We start from the raw sequence: 17,638 nt of genomic DNA, 5'->3' as shown, positions 1-17,638 counted from the left end.
GGACTTGAATTAGGTCCTCAGCACCCACAATAGGAGCTCATAACTATGACCACAGCTCCAGAGGGAGACAGCACTTATGGTTTCAAAGAACACCATGTTTGCATTCATGTTTGCTTATCCCCACACAGATGCAAACAATTAAAAATAAAATATTCATAAAAAGGAAAACTAATCAGAGCTCCTAATGTAATCAGCTTTATAACATAATAGCCTGTAAACCACACATTCAGGGCCCTTGCTGATGTGGGAAGTCCTTCCGTATACGGGTTGCTTTTATTGGTTAATGAATAAAGAAGCTGCTTTGGCCTATAATAGAGCATAGTAGAGCTAGGTGGGAACACTAAACTGAATGCTGGGAGAAAGAAGGTGGGGTCAGTGAGACACCAGGTAGCCGCCAGCAGGAGACAGATGTGCCCAGACCTTGCTGGTAAGGCACAGCCATGTGGCGATACACAGATTAATAGAAATGGTTAATTTAAGGTGTAAGAGTTAGCCAATAAGAAGCTAGAGCTAATAGGCCAAGCAGTGATTTAATTAATACATTTTCTGTGTGATTATTCAAGTCTGAGCGGCAAGGAACTAACAAGCAGCCTCCATCAACACCTTGCTGTCTGTCTGTTTGCACCTAGTCTCCCACACTGTTTCTCTCATCCCCATTTTGCTTTAAAAAATATAGTATTCATTTTTTATATTGAAACAATTTTCATTTGATAGATTTTGATGAATTCCTCCCAGATACTCCCCCACCTTCCTACTCAGCTAATTTTATGTTCTTTTTCTATTTCTCTGTAAGAAACAACAAGAAAGGAAAAAAAAAAACACAAAAAAGTCCCACAGAAATAGAGGGGGAAAGAAAAAACAAAAGCAAAAGACCAATAAGACAAAAAAACACCAAAGCAAAGCAAAATGAAAAAAGTCCACAAACATATTATTGAGTCCCTTCTGTGTTGGCCAACTATTCATCAGTATGTGATTGTCTCTCTGCGAGTCTCACACAGAGGAACAATTACTATTCACTGCTTCCTTTCTTTTCTGCAGAGTTACTGTGATCTGATGTTTATGCCTTAAAATTTATGATGTTTGTGTCTTAAAAAATGTTGAGGGGTCCCCTAAAGATTGTTGAGTTGTCATAAAAACGAATTTTTCATTATTACACATTTTATGTTTCTAGAATAATTTGCATTCAAAAAACAATGATTTTGCTGTGTGTGATGGCACACGCCTTTAATCTCAGCACTGGGGAGGCAGTAGCAGGCAGACTTCTGCTAGTTCCAGGGCAGTCTAGTCTACACAGTCAGTTCCAGGACAACTAGGGCTATATAATGAGACCCTGTTTCAAAATAAATAAAAAATAAAATAAAAAACAATTTAACAAAAAGCACAGGGTTAACTGTTGTCTTGTTTGTTAAGCATTGTTCCTAAAAGGCAGAAGAATCTATACACTTCCTCTTTGGTCTTCTTGTAAGAATGCTTCATTTTCAAATGTTAAATGTCAGTGATAAAAAGAGACAGTGTGATCTTACTTTGTAAGTGAAAATGGTTCATCCCGGCAGGGCTGTGGAGTCGCTAAATGCTTGCAGATCATCTGCCAGGTCGGGCGGCTGGATCGAGGGAAGAGTGCGATCCTGTATATCAAATCCCTGCTGTGGACCGAGACATTTATGAATGTAAGCAGACGGATGCACCCGCAGATTTGTTCTTTTGTCAGAGGAATAATAAAGGCCTTGCTACCTGAGACACCATTCCGTTTTTGTTTCCATTCAGAAGGAGAACCAGAACCACTCTTATTCCCTGAAGTCGTCCGCGTCGTTTAATATCATAGAGTTTCCATACAAGAATCTTCCAATTGAGGATCTCTTCAACTCCACACTTGTAAGTCACTGGTTTCAAAGAGTGAATGTGTGCATGCAGCTTCACTGCAGTAACTGAGAGTCATCAAGTTATTTGTGAGGATTAATATTTTAGATCTGAAAACCTTTCATTCGTCATCGTTTTGTTTTTTTAAATTACATTGGTTGTTGTTGTGGTGGTGGTGGTAGTGGTGGTGGTGGTGGGGAGGTGATGGAGGTGGAGGTGATGGTGGAGGTGGTGATGGAGATGGAGGTGGTGGTGGAGGTGGAGGTGGTGATGGAGGTGGAGGTGGTGGTGGAGGTGGTGGTGGAGGTGGTGGTGATGGAGGTGGAGGTGGTGGTGATGGAGGTGGTGGTGGAGGTGGTGGTGGAGGTGGAGGTGATGGAGGTAGAGGTGGAGGTGGTGGTGGTAGAGGTGGTGATGGAGGTGGTGGTGGAGGTGAAGGTGGTGGAGGTGGTGATGGAGGTGGAGGTGATGGAGGTGGTGATGGAGGTGGAGGTGGTGGAGGTAGAGGTGGTGATGGAGGTGGAGGTGGTGATGGAGGTGGAGGTGGTGGTGGTGGAGCACGAGCCACAGCATTCATGTCAAGGCCAGAGGACGATTTTCCAGAACTGATTTTTCCCCCTCCATCATTTGGGACCTGGCGATTGAACGTAGATCATCAGCTGTGGGGCAAGTGCCTTTAGCTGTGGAATCCTCCCTGACCCAGGACTGTACTCTTGTCCTATGGCATTCCTTTACTCCACTGTAGAATTACTAGCGCTGGGCTTTTTTCTTTAATGCTTTGGTCTATGTAACAGATTTTTACTGTTTACCACATTCGTTGGGAGGTGTTTTTGGTTCCTTTCTCCCCTTCCAGTTATAAGGTTTGAAACTAAGTACATAAAGTAAGCAGATTTTGAAGATATTTAAGTACTGAAAATGGGATCAGCTGTCAAGATCTGTATGGGGTCATTTACCAGTCATTTCATGTGACCTCTGAAGTCAGCTTACTGTTAGCACACCTAATGTGTGCGCACTAGGTGATTGTGGGAGAAAGGAGCGTGACGTGAACACCACTAAAATAAAAATTAAAAGCGACTGACTTACTGACTAAGTCAAATAGTTATCTAAAGCGCCATGTGTTTTCCTCAATAGGTCACCACCAACATCACCTGGGGCATTCAGCCGGCGTCCATGCCTGTGCCCGTGTGGGTGATCATCTTGGCGGTCCTCGCCGGGCTCTTGCTACTGGCTGTTCTGGTTTTTGTGATGTACAGGGTAAGTGCTGGACTGTGGGAGGGGAAGGGAAGTAGGGAAAAGGGAGGGAAAGAGTAAAGAAAAGAAGAAACAGATGCACAGTGACACCGCCCGATGAGCAGGGCTCGTTCAGGATGGGAAACTAAACAAAAATGGCATTTGGAGTCTCAAGCTGTTAATAGGAACGCTTAATTGTATTTTTAACGTTCTCGTAGTGAGAGCTTTGTCTTTTCTTTAACTGACAGATGGGCTTTTTTAAACGTGTCCGACCGCCTCAAGAGGAGCAAGAGAGAGAACAGCTCCAACCTCACGAGAACGGCGAAGGAAACTCCGAAACCTAATTGTGTTTCCCAAACGGCGCCGCTTCTGGATCCACCGAATTTTCCACTTTGGCGATAGATTTAAATATCTTTCATGAAGAACAAAATCCCCAGATGGTATGGCTGAGGGTACCCAGTAGCCTCAGTTTACCCACAGAACTGAAATGACTGCCAGCTTCTCTTGATAAAAAGGCTCAGATTACGTGGACTTCACATACACTGACGTGTGCTTTTAGCGATAATCCTTGTTCAGCGTACATACGACAGCACCCGAGTTACCACACCACATAACATGGTACCTCTTCAGTTACTGTTTCTAATTTACTATGTGAGGTTTCTCTCTTCTTCGATGTTACGTTAAGGCAGTTAAGATCTTTAAAGCAATTCAAGTTTAGACCTTAGCACCAATAACTTTGTACAGGTACTTAGAACATTAGTACACATTACACTACACTATTTCGTAAGCTACTGAAGACTCAGCGATTGCACGGACTTAGATTTCAACATCATTTGCATAGTAGGACTTTTTTTTAAAAAAAAAAAATCTGATACCATCAAAATTCTTTCCTGGGCGATAGGCCACTTCAAAACATGTGCTCCATATATGTACGTCCCTGGGTTTAATCCTCAGCACTGGGGAGAAACAACAGCTTCCTATATTAACAACGGTACAGTATTTTTGTATGAAATTTAGGTTTTTATTTATATCTAGTCTGCATTGTATTTTATTATATTTTAACTTTTGTAATTTAAATTCTATATCAAATCCTTTAAGCCATTTCATGCTGAAAATTCTATAATTAAAAATGCCCATTAAGCAATAGCTTGATCTCAACTAAATAATGATGGTGATTGAAGCTCTGGGAGCTGGAAGTTGTTTCTGAGGTACGTCCATTTCATTTGTCTGGCTGTTTGCAGTGTATAAAATGCCGAAAGGCTCTCTCTGTGAGTCTCTGCTATAACCGCTCATCAAAATTGCATTCTTTAATTAGACTGGAGCTTCTAATTGGTGTTAATTTATTTTGCTCCTGTATTCATATTTTCCTTCTATTTCCAAAGCCAAGAACGGATCAGGACCGTCTTTATAACCTATAGAAACCTGGATCTCCCACCCTTACTCCAAGAGAAACGCTTGGAATACACATTCCAAAGGCAGCAAGCATGGTTGCTTCTAGCGAGGGCATTTCCTCAGGGTAAGCAAGGCAATGCATCCACCTGCCTCAGCTGTCAGAAGAAATGCTAAAAAGGTGTTTTTACTGCAGCTCTTGTCACTGAAAACCTTCTAAAGCTTTCTACATTTGTTAATGTCAGTTTTCTGGGGCTTTAATAAGGGCAGCAGCGTTAGCAAGGTCTTCATTGTCCCTGATTTATTCACAGTTCCTCAAGGCCATGGGATGACTATCGATTATAGCTATTTTTGTGCGGTTACATCAGCTGTGCACTAGAAGTTGAGAATTTTAACAGCTTTTTAAACTGCTGCCCTCATTAGGCAAGGAACAATATTTCTCTTAAATAATTGAATATTTTTCTACATTTTGAAAATAATGAAATTTTTCTCACCATATCTCAGGTTATTTCCATGTGCATATGGCTGAGCTGATATGGAGAATTTATTTTCATAACATGAGGCACATTTAGGGGGCTTGGACAGTTAGATATAGACAGAACCCTATATTTAGCTTGAACTTTTAAAGTAATAGCTTCTGGGGTATAGAATTCATTAATGGCTTGAAAGATCATAATCATATACACAAGTTTTTTAGCCAATAAATTTAAATTCTTTTCAGAAATATTTTTATCATAAAGTCAAGTGTTGACCACCACCACACAGCCACTAAGTTGACTGTAAAAACCTTTGCCTTCTCTGTCTTCCTACATAATAGCTGCCATTCCTGAAAATCAAAGAAATTCATTCTTTGGCAATAGAATCAATATTGATTTTTACAGTTATTCCTATTCTGGCTCCTTTGCCAAAGAGTAACTTTCTGTTCGGGACTGAAAGAAGTTGTAACGGGAAATTAACATGATGTGTAGTTTTCTACAATAGTGTGGATTTCCTTTTAAAAAGTGTAAATTTGTATCTCTGTAAGGTTAGAAACTGTAATTTCAAAGTCAACTCTGAAAAAAATGTTGATTCTTTTTATTCTATAACAGCATATGAATATAATCGACAGAATATCAAAGGATTATTTTAGATTCATATTTGTAGTTTATTGAGAATTAAAATTGATTTCCAAGTATAAAATTTTCATAATCTAGTTCAGTTGATGCAGAGGACATGTATGGACAGCGATGCTGGTTTCTTACAGAGATAATTATTTTAGTGTTGACACTGCATGACATCTATGTCAGGGTCACTTCCCCCTACGTTTAATTATCATCGTAATTCTGATTGTGTCTCAATGACTATAAAAGGTGAAACAGCCAAAACATTATTGTCTTAATTCTACCTGAATTGTGAAATTACTAATTAGTTAATCCTCATGAATGCAACATTATTTACATACTGAGGAGATTGACCAATAGCAGACAAGAGCTTGCTGTTCCTTTAAGACAGCAGTGAGGGTTTTGATGGTGAGCCTAACCCCAAGGAGCGACTTCTGAGGTAGAGATAGGACAGCTGGTTTTCACAGGGCAATGGAGAGCTGAGGTGGCATCCGTTCCCACTGGCAGAGTTGTGAAGACCCACACAGAGGAGACTGAGTTGTTTTAGAATACCTGTGTGACCATTGCCTCTCTGTCACCGTGCTTTACTCATGGGTGGCTTTTGCATTTCATTTGATGAGGAAGGGGAAAAGGCGAACAACGTTGTATTGGGGATCCAAAAAGGCAAATAAAATTGCTTAAAGTCTAGTGATTTCTAAAAGGTTTCTTTGAACTGGTTGGTCCTTCATCTGAACCGTGAACCGTGGCTGTGCCATCTGCAGACTACACTGGCGTTTGTTGTAACTCCTGATGCGTCATGCTTTCTGTGAGGGTACTGGACCTCCCATTAATTTTGTCATTGTTCTCAAGTGCAATATAACAATGTAACGAAACATATAATATAAGTCATTGTTAATTTAGTAAGCCTAATCTGAATAGAGATTTATTAGTATTTTTTGTTTGTTTTGGTTAGCAGAAAAGAGCAATTCTGCTGTAGTTGTAGGTACACAGGTGAAGTTTTTTTTTTTTTATTTCTAAACCGAATTCTGCATTTCATTTTAGGTGGAAAATGAGCTATTCCCTTTCTGCTTTAAAACACTTTCAGCATCTTGAGGTAACTTGGGAGCTGTGTGTATCAAATGACTTTGGTCTTAAAGTAACATAGAAGGTGATTCTCTTGGGCTTCTCTCGTGATCACCCACATTGGGTGAGACATAAAAATGAGTCTGTTCTGAAATCTGTCATTTGCTGACTTGGTTTGAGTTAGTAAAAGCAGGTACCATGTTCTGCTCTCCTTCCCATGTGTAACTTGTGACTGTACAATAAACTTGAACATACGGTGCCGGCCTCTTGTGTGGATTCTCCCGTCTCCTGCCCTCTCTTGTTCCTTGATCTCACAGTGAAGCAATCATGTGCCAACGGAGTCACTTCAGGGTGGTGACACAGCTCTCTCTAGAAGTTCAGATTTCTTTTCTTTCTTTTTTTTTTAAATATTTATTTATTATGTATACAATGTTCTGTCTCTGTGTACGCCTGAAGGCCAGAAGAGGGCACCAGACCTCATTACAGATGGTTGTGAGCCACCATGTGGTTGCTGGGAATTGAACTCAGGGCCTTTGGAAGAGCAGGCAATGCTCTTAACTACTGAGCCATCTCTCCAGCCCTGAAGTTCAGATTTCTAACAGGATTCATTATCTAAATGCAGGAAACCCACAAACCAAAAGCAAAGGAAACTTAAAGCCACATTCTTAGAGAGGAAACGATTTCTTAGCATGTCAGAAATTGTGAGAAGTGTGCACGTGAGATTGTGTGGGAATTAAAAGGCTTCTTTCTGCACCTCAAAGGGAACAACAGCATGAAGCGGCTTCCTCCAGAACAGAGATGACAATTGCTGCTTAGAGCCAGCAGAGGGTTAATACCTCGCATATGCAAAGAACTCAGAAAATCATCAACTCCATAAAGCCAAATCCTCCAGCCAATTTATGAGTAAATCAAATATTCAGGCGTTTTTGAAAAGATGAAGCATATGTAGCCAGTAAATACATGAAAAGTGTTCAGTTTCTGTAGCCATCAGGGAAACTGTAAATCAAAACTACTGGGAAGGACCCATATTTTGAACCTGCCTCTGGCAGCTCCTCCCTGACCATTTGGGTACTCCTTTCCCCCCTCCATCAGCTCATGGGACCCCCCCCCCCCGTCCTCTCCTACCATGTGCCTACCAAGTATACTTTTTTTCTACTCACAAGGACTGTTTTACAGGTGTTTTATTTATTTATTTATTTATTTATTTATTTTTCTTTAAAAAAATATAGTCAGTCTGTAGTAGTGCACACCTTTAATCCCAGCACTTGGGAGGCAGAGACAGGGGGATCTCTGTGAGTTCAAGGCCAGCCTGGTCTAAGGAGCAAATTCCGGGACAGGTTCCAACGCTACAGAGAACCCTGTGTCGAAAAAACAAAAAAATGCGATTCCAACCTAGTCCGAGTGGCTATTGCTTAAAACGCAAACAAACAAGAGCTAGGGAACACCTGGGAAGAAGGAACTCCTAGCACAGCTGGAGAGAATATAAACTATAGCTACTGTGGAAATTTGTATGGAAGTTCCACAATAAGCTATAGAGCTATCATATGACCCAGCTATAGCAGTTCTGGACATCAAAGCACACAGTGCACGTGATCGTTCATGTTTATTGTGGCATTGTTCAGGACGATTCACAATAGCCCTGATGGAATCAATCTAGGAGTCCATCGATGGATGGATGGACAAATGAAATATGTATTTATGTAGGCCTTGCTTTTATATTCTTTTTTGTTTGTTTTGGGTTTTTTTTTTTTTCTTTCGAGACAATGTTTCTCTGTAGCTTTGGAGACTGTCCTGGCACTAGCTCTTGTAGACCAGGTTGGCCTCGAACTTACAGAGATCCGCCTACCTCTGCCTCCCCCATGCTGGCATTAAAGGTGTGCGCCACCACTGCCCGGCTGTTTTTAAATTCTTGATCACAGTAAGTTCCTACACTGTGTAAACTGTCCCCACCATGCTGGAAACACTGAAAGAGACGAGCTTAAGAATGGGGTGGGCAGGGATAAAGCCGCTCACGTGCCTGCTAGCTATAAAGAGCCATGCTCAGCCAGAGACCAGTCCTATGCAGAACTTCCTGCATCTGCCCCACATACAAAGCCTTCTAGTTTGCAAAGCTGGGCTCCTTATAGATCTGTGCGCTACTCAGTAAAAGCAGCTGATGTTGATAACACCATCAGCCGCCACCCAAGATCTCAATCTGACAATCCAGGCCTCAAGTTAGACACACTCCACCCTACCCTGTCCCCGTCAACTCCAATTAGCCATCTCAGCTGAGTCTAACCCCAAACACTCATTTCCCCTACCCTTCCTCTCATTTTCAGACCCGTGCATCTTTGGCAGCTTCCCAACTTTTGCTGTTGTTTATTTGATTCTGTTTTATAACACGCCTACGTGTGGCGGTCTCTCTTCCCTGTCTTTTCCTCTTTAATCTCTTTCATGCTGATGGATAGTGAAGCTAAAAATGCAGGGCTGAGAGGGTTTCTCCTTCCTGTTCAGCCCCCTTCAGAACAGTCTTCAGTGGAGAACCCTACTGGCTTATGTACCACCCAAGTGGTGTAGGAGGATTGCTGGAGTTGCCATCTGTGAACATGCCACAATGGTGTCCTACACTATAAGTACGTACAAGTGTCTGCTAGGTATTTTTAAACAGCTTAGTATTCTCCACTCACCTTTTGCTGCAGAGAAGGGTCAGTCCTCTGGTAACTGCTCTCACACTTTCTCAAGTACATTGTGCTTTTATGCATCTGACACACACACACACACACACTCCAGTTTTTAAATGACCTATTTCTGTGTAAACTCCTATTCTGTACAGCCTACCTTCCCCAGTGTCTTCCACAGACTATTTAATTTCGTTCAACTCTCTGTAAGCTCAAAAACGCTTTTATTTGCTTCTTCAGTTGCCATCACCACAGCGGACTGTGTTTTATTTCCGTATTGCCTCTCCCTAACAGGTGGTAAGCTTGTCGAACGAAGGGATTCTGTTTTACTTATTCCAAGCTCCAGACTAAATGTGCAGTGAGCACCTCATTAAGTACTTGTTAAGTCAGACTTTTGTTTGTTTGTTTTTGTTTTTGTTTTAGACAGGGTCTTTCTACGTAGCCCTGGGCGTCCTGGAACTCACTAGGTAGATTGAACAGGGTAGCCTCAAATCTCCTGAGTGCTGAAATTAAAGGCGTGTGCTGCCATACCTGGCAAGACATTAAAAAACAATCAAAAAACCCCAAAACACATGAAAAGTATAAGTTACAACGGGTAAAAGTATAATTAGGAATATTTATGATGATGACAGTAATTCTCATTTAAGCAGAAAAAAAGTTTATCTACAGTCTGGAGAGCATTAGTTTGTCTTGTAAAGAGGCCTTGGCACAGCAGAGAGTATTGGGTTAAAGGAGCCTGGTCTTTGAACCTATGAAACCTCATGGTTTCCTGAGGGTGACCAGAGAGTGTCACCTTTTTTTTCCTACTCTAGGGTCAAGTGGGAGGAATTATATTCCACTTTGTACATGTTATTCTGCTGCCTCGGAAAAGATTAAGGATTCGAAGGTCCTCCAGCTCTGAAGTCTCCACCTAGCTAAACACCTGGGCACCAGCATCACCTTGCAGAGCGCCTGCGGGCTGGGGGGGGGGAGGCCAAGTCCGCGCTCGCCCCTCCCGGCGGTCACGTGCTCGAGGATGCCAAGCCCGCTCACTCGCCACCCTCCTGCCGACCCGCGCTCCTCCTCCCGCCAAGGCTGTGCACCACAGACGGCGCGAGGGGGAGCGAGCGAGCGGGCGCGGCCGGGTTCCGCAGCCCTGGCGCTCGCCGCCGCCCGCAGCCCCGCAATATGCCTCCGTGGCCCGCTGGCTCTCGGCCATGGCGAGGCTCTGCCGGCGCATCCCCTGCGCCCTGCTCCTCGGCCTGGCCGCGGTGCTGCTGAAGGCGCGGCTGGTCCCCGCGGCCGCCAGAGCCGAGCTCAGCCGCTCCGACCTCAGCCTCATCCAGCAGCAGCAGCAGCAGCAGCAACAGCAAAAACAGCAGGAGGAGGCGGAGGAGGAGAGGCCAGAGGTGCCTGGGGCATCCTCGACTTTGGCGGTTCCAGGTAGGTCCCAGCAGCCCGGCCTTGCTTTGCATCGGTGCCAAGCGAGCTCGTCCGGTTTTGCGGGATTCTTAGCTCTTTCCCATCTCCCCTTTGCCTATCCTTGCCGGTTTCTATCCCTCCGCGTCTTCCCAGGTTGACGGTTCGGCCTTCGGTTCTCCCCCCCCCCCCCCAGCCCCGCAGAGCATTGCAGTGGGCTTGAGAAGGGTCGGGGACTGTAATGGGGGTGTGCGAGGTGGGTCAAGGTGGGTGCCTGCTGATCTTTCTATTTTTATTTTATTTTTTATTTTCCTTCTCTTTTTGTGTACACACACACATACACACACACACACACACACGCTCTCAGATCCCTTTAGCATTTTGTTCTCTATCCTCTCCTAGATACAGAGCAGTTTTGCCATATTACACCCACACAGCTTTTGCGTGGTTTCTCCCTGCCTGCTGTATTTAAATTTAGAACTGGAGAAAGAAATCTCGATTGATTTCATTATATTTCTCTTCTTATCCCAGGACACGTTTAAGGCGGCTCGCAATAAAAAGGGGGAGAATGCATTTGGTACAATAAGATGAAAGAAAGCCACGAAACCGGAGTTTGTAGTTGAGGGAAGGGACGAGGGAGGAGACAGATAGGTAAGCGTGGAGCGAGCGACGCTTGGGTAGCACAGCCTGCCCCTCCCCCTGAGGGGAATCTCCTTGTAGTGGAACTTAAATGAGCGTGTCTTGACACGTTCTGTAGGGGTTGATGAAATATGGGTGCAGTATATATGACCATTTCAGTCCCCGGTTTTCTGTCTTCCCCTCCCCCAGTTCAAGCTCCCTGGTAAGCAAAGAGCTCGGCTATTCGTTTAAATAGCCTTTACCCAGCCCCCAACCCAGTTAGTTACCTTCTACACTGTAGATGCTGCCTAGACTTTGAGAAGGAAAGAGGATTTTTTCTATTTTTTTTTAAGCCACCAATTTTCTGGCTAGTGGGCCGAGGTTTCACAAACTGAAGGTGTTATTATAACACTGATTTTTGTTTTAAAATCTGCCTAGTAACATTATAGAAGATGCTGAAAATGAAATTCTGTAGAGTGGAATCGGCATCTTCGTTTATCTTGCTTGCTCATCATCAGAGAGCAGTTCGGAGGCATGCCAGCTGTGATTCATGACACAGCCCAGATGATTTAATTTCTTGGAGTGCTTCGAGCATAGGATGAAATCACCACAGCGCACAGGAGCAAGCTTGTGTTTCTGACATCCTCTTAAACCAATTAATAGCACTCGAAGGTGGCTACAATGGAAAGATACGTGGTGTGTTTGGATCTTACTCAGTGTTCAGTACGGGAAAGAACTAAACACCGTGGAGCACAGGAGGCTGATGTTAGACACAGTGAATCTGCAGATGCTGATGATACTGTTTTAATCTCATACAGGAGAGGTTTCTTTCATTAGCAGTGCAGTAAGAGTCTTGGGGGAGTATTGATGAGTTTCAAGGTTTCTGATATTTTGCTCTTTCAGGAATATTAGTGAAATGGATTTTGATTACCATAGGATAATGTGGTCTGATGAGGGTTATGAATAACTGTAATGATTTGAAACCTTCGTGTTTAGAGTGAAATCTAAACTATTTGCTTTCTGATTTTTATGAGGGATATTTGAAAAGGATGATTATTTGGAAAGCTAGCAATCCCTGGCTTTTTGTTTGTTTGTTTGCTTTTTGTTTTGTTTTTGTGTTTCATTGAGATAAAGGATCTGCTGTCCAGCAGTTCACACTGAGGTCTGAAGAGCAGCACAGCTCCTGGGTCTTTCTCAAAGACTCTGACCCCCAGCCCAGAGGTAACAAGCCTAACCCAGCAGGACAGTCAGTCAGACAGTGTTGACACAGCCTGCAAACAAATGAAGTTCAAACGTCCCCTGAACTCACTCACTGTGATCTTCACAGTGAATGGGTCCTATTTCAGCCTTTGTTCCTCACCCAGAGAGACATTGCTATAAAAGTGTTGAGCGGGAGAATGGTCTATGCTCGGATCATGCAGTTGTGTGCAGGAAGCTGGCCCCTTTGGTTTCTACTTCTGGCAGAGACTTCCTTCAGTGCTTGCCCTGGCTCTCTCCATGGTTGTCACACTGTCCAAATGTTCATTTCATTTGCAGTGGGCTCAGGGGCCAGACTTCTGTAGTTCTGTTTTCTCTGCATGGAGTTCTGAAATTTAAGTGGCTGGACATGCATGCTAACTCCTAATCTGCAGCCTCTTCTGACTTGGTTGAGCTCCACCCCCAACACCTACCCTTCTTTTTTAAAAAAACATTATTTATTTATTTATTTAATTTGTGTGAGTGCATGTATGTCTATGGGTGTGAGGGTGTAGGTGTCATGCATGGGGAGGCAAGAGGACAGCTTGCAGGAGCTGGTTCTCCTTCTACCACATGGGCCCTGGGGCTTGAACTCAGGCCATCAGGGTTGGCGGCAATCCCTTGACCTGTTGAGCCATCTCACATAAGTCCATGAGGGCATAGACTTTGTTATAGCTACTGCTGTATTTCTGTCACCTAGAGAGCACTTGGTATATGTAGACCTTCATTTGATGGTTCACGAGTGAGTGAACAGGTGGATAAATACGCCAGCATCAGGGGACACACATTTCCCAAGTGTTTGCTAAATGTTTAACACCTTGTGAAATCTTCATCAGAATTTGTATAGAAATAAATATTACATGAAAAGACTTGTAAGTGTAGATGATGAAGTATGTATCTTGGATCTTTAGTTTCAGTGTTGGTTTTGGGTTGTCTATACAGTACTCGTTGATCCTGATACTTGAGGCGGTTACTAGGTTCTATTAAGAAGATTCTGAGCCTGAGTGCACTTTAATCCCCTTGTGACCTAGGTGGCATTAATGTATTACACCTTTAAATAACTGAGCCCGATCTGCTATCTGCCTCTTTGACACCTCCCATGCCTTACACATGGAATGTGAAAAGTACGGAATTTTCCTCAGGCAAACTTTAGAAAACTAAGACACATTGGGCGGCACAAGACTGAGCAAAGACGTTGACCATGGCCTGGGTTATTCTTTGCACTTCACTCTTCTGAAAATGTCTCTGCATTAATGAGAAATAGGGAAAGTTAAAAAAAAAAAACCACGAATATACTACTTAAAAAAATCAGGATTTTAAAAAGTATGGTTCTATTTTCTCATTAACTTATATTATCGTTAGAGACTGATGAGAAGAAGGGCCAAGTCTGGGATCTGTCAGGTCCCTTCATTTCTCTACCACGTGCAGAAATCCTGGTCTCTCCATCTGTGCCAGCGTTTGTTAGAAACAGATATTTGAGGGGCTAGCGAAGAATTAATTTGGGAGCTGGTCGTAGCTGAATCAACCATATCATATTCTCTCTGATGGCCCATTAAGTAGGTGACATGTGGAGCTGGAGGCAAGGGTAGCTGGGGAAATAATGAGGGGCATTAATATTCCCCACGAGAAGCACAGATGCAAGGTTCTCTATGCCTTTTTACAAAACATCTTTTGCACATAGAGTCCTGAAAAGCTTGATTTGGAAAATGTTGAGTATATATAAAACAGAGATAGCATGTTAAACTGTGCCTACCGCTCACTTACTTTCTCAGTTGTGCCATTATCTTAACTCTTACATCTAAACCATTTCTAATGGGTGGAATTTTTTGGTACAGTTATTTTTGTGGCGATATATGCACTTATGTAAATGTACATGCGATCATGCTCTTTTGATAGGTAGGTGTTTACATCTGACCAGTACCTCTCTGGACATGCAATGTTTATATCATGGTGGGAGGATCTCCTTCACCATCTTCCCAGACTATCTCTGCCCTTCACCCAAGTTCTGTGCTGTTTTCAAATTCTAGCCTAGTTAGGCGTTGTCTGGAGCTTCAGATATGGGTTCCCATATCACTGGGTCTTTTGTGTTCAGCTTCTTTGGTTTAGAATAACTTTTATTGACTTCCTTAATTTTCTAGCCCGTTAGTAGTTTACTTCTCTTTACTGATGAGTCGTGCTCCATTTTGAGAATTGCGCTAGTACAGCTTATTGCCACTTTTGTTATGATTATTTGGGTTGTCTCTGGTGACAGAGGCTGCCGCATCCTTAAGTCTTAGCGCGGACAAGCTTTTTCTGTATCCTGTACCAATGCCCAGGAGTGGAATTGCTGGGTCAAACGTATATTTGAATATTTGAGTATTACCCAATATTGTATGTAGGTGGGATCTATGTCACTTAATCTAATAATTAAATTGCAGAATTACTTACACTTTCTCTTGAAGTAATTTTTTTATATGAAAATGTACAGTGCCTATCTACAGTGCTCAATATGATATTCTGGTACACATAATGAAATAGTTACTGTGGTGAGGCCCTGTTAGTGTCCATCTTTACCTTGTGGTTACCAAAAAAAAAAAAAATTATTCTTAGCCAATTTTTAACATAGAATCCTCTCTTCCTCATTTCCTACTTTTGATTTGCTTGCCCACTATATATATTTGCAACTTTGTAGCCTTGTCCCCGGCCTTTGCTTTTTCCTGGTAGGCATGATCTTCTTCCCTCCTGTTGGAAATCTCCCATCTGTGAAAACTTGTTTATTTACTTTTTGTGATCAAAGGATTTGAAAAATCAGTAGGAAAGGTAAGCCTAGAAATTGTTCCATTTGGAAGTTCTCATACTTTAGAGGCCATATTCCCAGATGGGTGATGGTGGTTTCTTTCCAGGATTTTAATAACCGAAGGGAACATTTAGTGGATGCTGATTACAGGTTGAAAAACACATGTCATTGTGTTCAATTTGAGGCCAGTTGGTTTTGTGGTGGTTTTTACAACATTCTTAATGTGATTCAGTAGAAACTGTACCAAATATTTTTCGGAAACAAAACTCTTCCCTCAAGAATATAAATATTGCACTTGATTCTCTTTCAAAGATCTGTCTGACTAGGTTAGCCGCAGCATTATTGTCTTTCATTTGCTCGGCCTGGTGTAATGTTTAATTTTTTTTTCTCCAAATCTCTTCAGCTAGAAAACAAGTGCAGTGTTTTTATCTGTAATCGACAGAACATGTGTTTTGGAACACTTACCTAGAAAATTATAAAACTATTAAAGTTCAGCATTTAAGTGTTTAATTGAAACATAATCTAGGCAAACAGGCTCTGTTTGGGGTTAGGTTGTTGTGGCATAAACCTTTAATCCCAGCACTCTGGAAGCAGAGGCAGGTGGACCTCTGAGTTTGGCTTAGCCTGGTCTATAAAGGAGTTCTAGGGCTACAAAGAAAAGCCCTGTTTCAAAAACACAAAACAAAACAAAAGGTTCTGTTTGGGGATGCCTTTAGAATAGACCTTTTGGGAAGACATAATTTGTATGTCCAAGACATTAGGTTTCTGTACATATTAAATGCTTTTTATGACTGCCCGTGTCATTATTTGGCTGCGTTCTTAAATCCTGCTCGATGATGCCTCAGAATATAAGCACATTCACTTGGGCATGTAATGAGGAAGGATTCCAAATGCTGTTTCCATTGTTTCCAACGTGTTAAACTCTCCTCCGTACCTAATGCCAAAGCCAGTCAGTTAGCCTCCGCAATGAGTAATGTCTTCCGGAACCTTGAGTTCATGAACCAAGTTCTCCAGGTTAAGGTTTTACATCTTACATGGATTTGAAATTAATTTTATTTACAAATGAGATTTTAGTTTCTTTGCTTTCATTCATTATTCATTCATTCTTTTTTTTTTTAAAAAAACTACATTTCTATGTTTATAGTACTTGAGGGAATCACTCAAAATTTAAATATATTTATGTGGTTGAAAGTGTCATTAGCAATGTCTATTCTTTAACACAGACTTTCATAGGTCAAAACAGTAGTTTCAGCCCACAAGGATTTAAATCTGTGATTTATCTAGCAGGTTTCATCGCCAACACTACACTGGGCTTTAGAACTAGCACCATCTTTAAATTCAGTGGAGTGTGTTTTTCCTACCGTTTTCATCCACCTCTCCTGCTTTCAGGAATAACTAGTGGATTTGGAAAAGCTAGTGTTTTGAAGAATGAAGGAAGCCTGCCTCTGCTTTGAGGACTTTGTCTTCCTTGTAGAAATTATTCTTGGATTTGAGACTCCAGACAGGAAAATGCAAAGACAAACAATAGAATGTGCTGAGACTCCCCTCAAACTGCAGCTATAGGAAGAGTGTGGGGGACAGACACAAAGGGCAGAAGGATGGAGATATCCCTGACAAACCCTTGAGCTTGTGGCTGCTTCACTTCCTGGGATTCCTGCATGTCAGGACTCCTGCAGGGACATGGTGGGCCCAGCATGCTTGTGGTGGTTCAGACACAGGTTCCACAAAGGCAGAGAAAAATGTCTTGACTCAGTCTCTCCCCTTTCTTCCCGTATCAACCCTCCTTACCAGAAATGCAGTAGAAAATCTGCAACTCTTGAATAGCTTGCTATCTAATGATTAAATTGAAAAGCTCCATTTACATATTAATATTACCATGAAAAGTTGTTGGGTATTGTCATATATGCCCATTAAATATATTTATATTCGACAACGAAAACGAGTATTTTCTTCCCTTTTATTTACTGCTTTTTGGCTCTCAGTTTTTCTCTCATGAGGTGACCTCATCTTCTGCACTGTCCCTAAATGCCAGCCCAAGCCAAGATTCCCCAGCTCTTCAGGCTGGGGAGATGTAACGGCATTCCTGTTTCATCAAGTCTGAGAGTGGAGTTCAGGTTCCCACCACACCCTGGAGAATCAACGCCTCCTTCATGTTTCTAAAAAACAAAAGGAAACCCGGTGATGAAGCTGGCACGGAGGCAATATGTCTGTAATTACAGTCTTTGGGAGGTGGAAGTAGGAGGAGGAAAAGTTTGAGGACAGTCTGGGCCACATGTCTTGTCTCAAAAACAAACAAAAATCCAAACCAACCAACC

At 42.4% G+C, this 17,638-nt stretch overlaps 2 protein-coding genes across 3 annotated transcripts in view; both read left to right on the top strand.

The window, feature by feature from the left end:
• The window catches only part of Itgav (integrin subunit alpha V), a 72,130-nt gene extending 65,241 nt beyond the window's left edge, over positions 1-6,889 (top strand). For both annotated transcript variants that reach the window (XM_057754790.1, XM_057754789.1), the window contains exons 27-30: positions 1,554-1,667; positions 1,765-1,872; positions 2,989-3,111; positions 3,336-6,889. In XM_057754790.1, coding sequence (XP_057610773.1) covers positions 1,554-1,667; positions 1,765-1,872; positions 2,989-3,111; positions 3,336-3,431 — 441 coding nt within the window. In that variant the 3' untranslated portion in view covers positions 3,432-6,889. The remainder of the gene's footprint in view (positions 1-1,553; positions 1,668-1,764; positions 1,873-2,988; positions 3,112-3,335) is intronic.
• A 3,456-nt stretch (positions 6,890-10,345) lies between these two features.
• Fam171b (family with sequence similarity 171 member B) overlaps positions 10,346-17,638 on the top strand; it is a 56,229-nt gene continuing 48,936 nt past the window's right edge. Inside the window, exon 1 of the mRNA XM_057754965.1 lies at positions 10,346-10,717. Within this exon, the coding sequence (XP_057610948.1) occupies positions 10,492-10,717 (226 nt within the window). The 5' untranslated portion in view covers positions 10,346-10,491. The remainder of the gene's footprint in view (positions 10,718-17,638) is intronic.

This window comes from Chionomys nivalis, chromosome 22 (assembly GCF_950005125.1).
Source record: "Chionomys nivalis chromosome 22, mChiNiv1.1, whole genome shotgun sequence".
Lineage (NCBI taxonomy): Eukaryota > Metazoa > Chordata > Mammalia > Rodentia > Cricetidae > Chionomys > Chionomys nivalis.
This window is presented reverse-complemented; position numbering and strand designations above follow the sequence as displayed.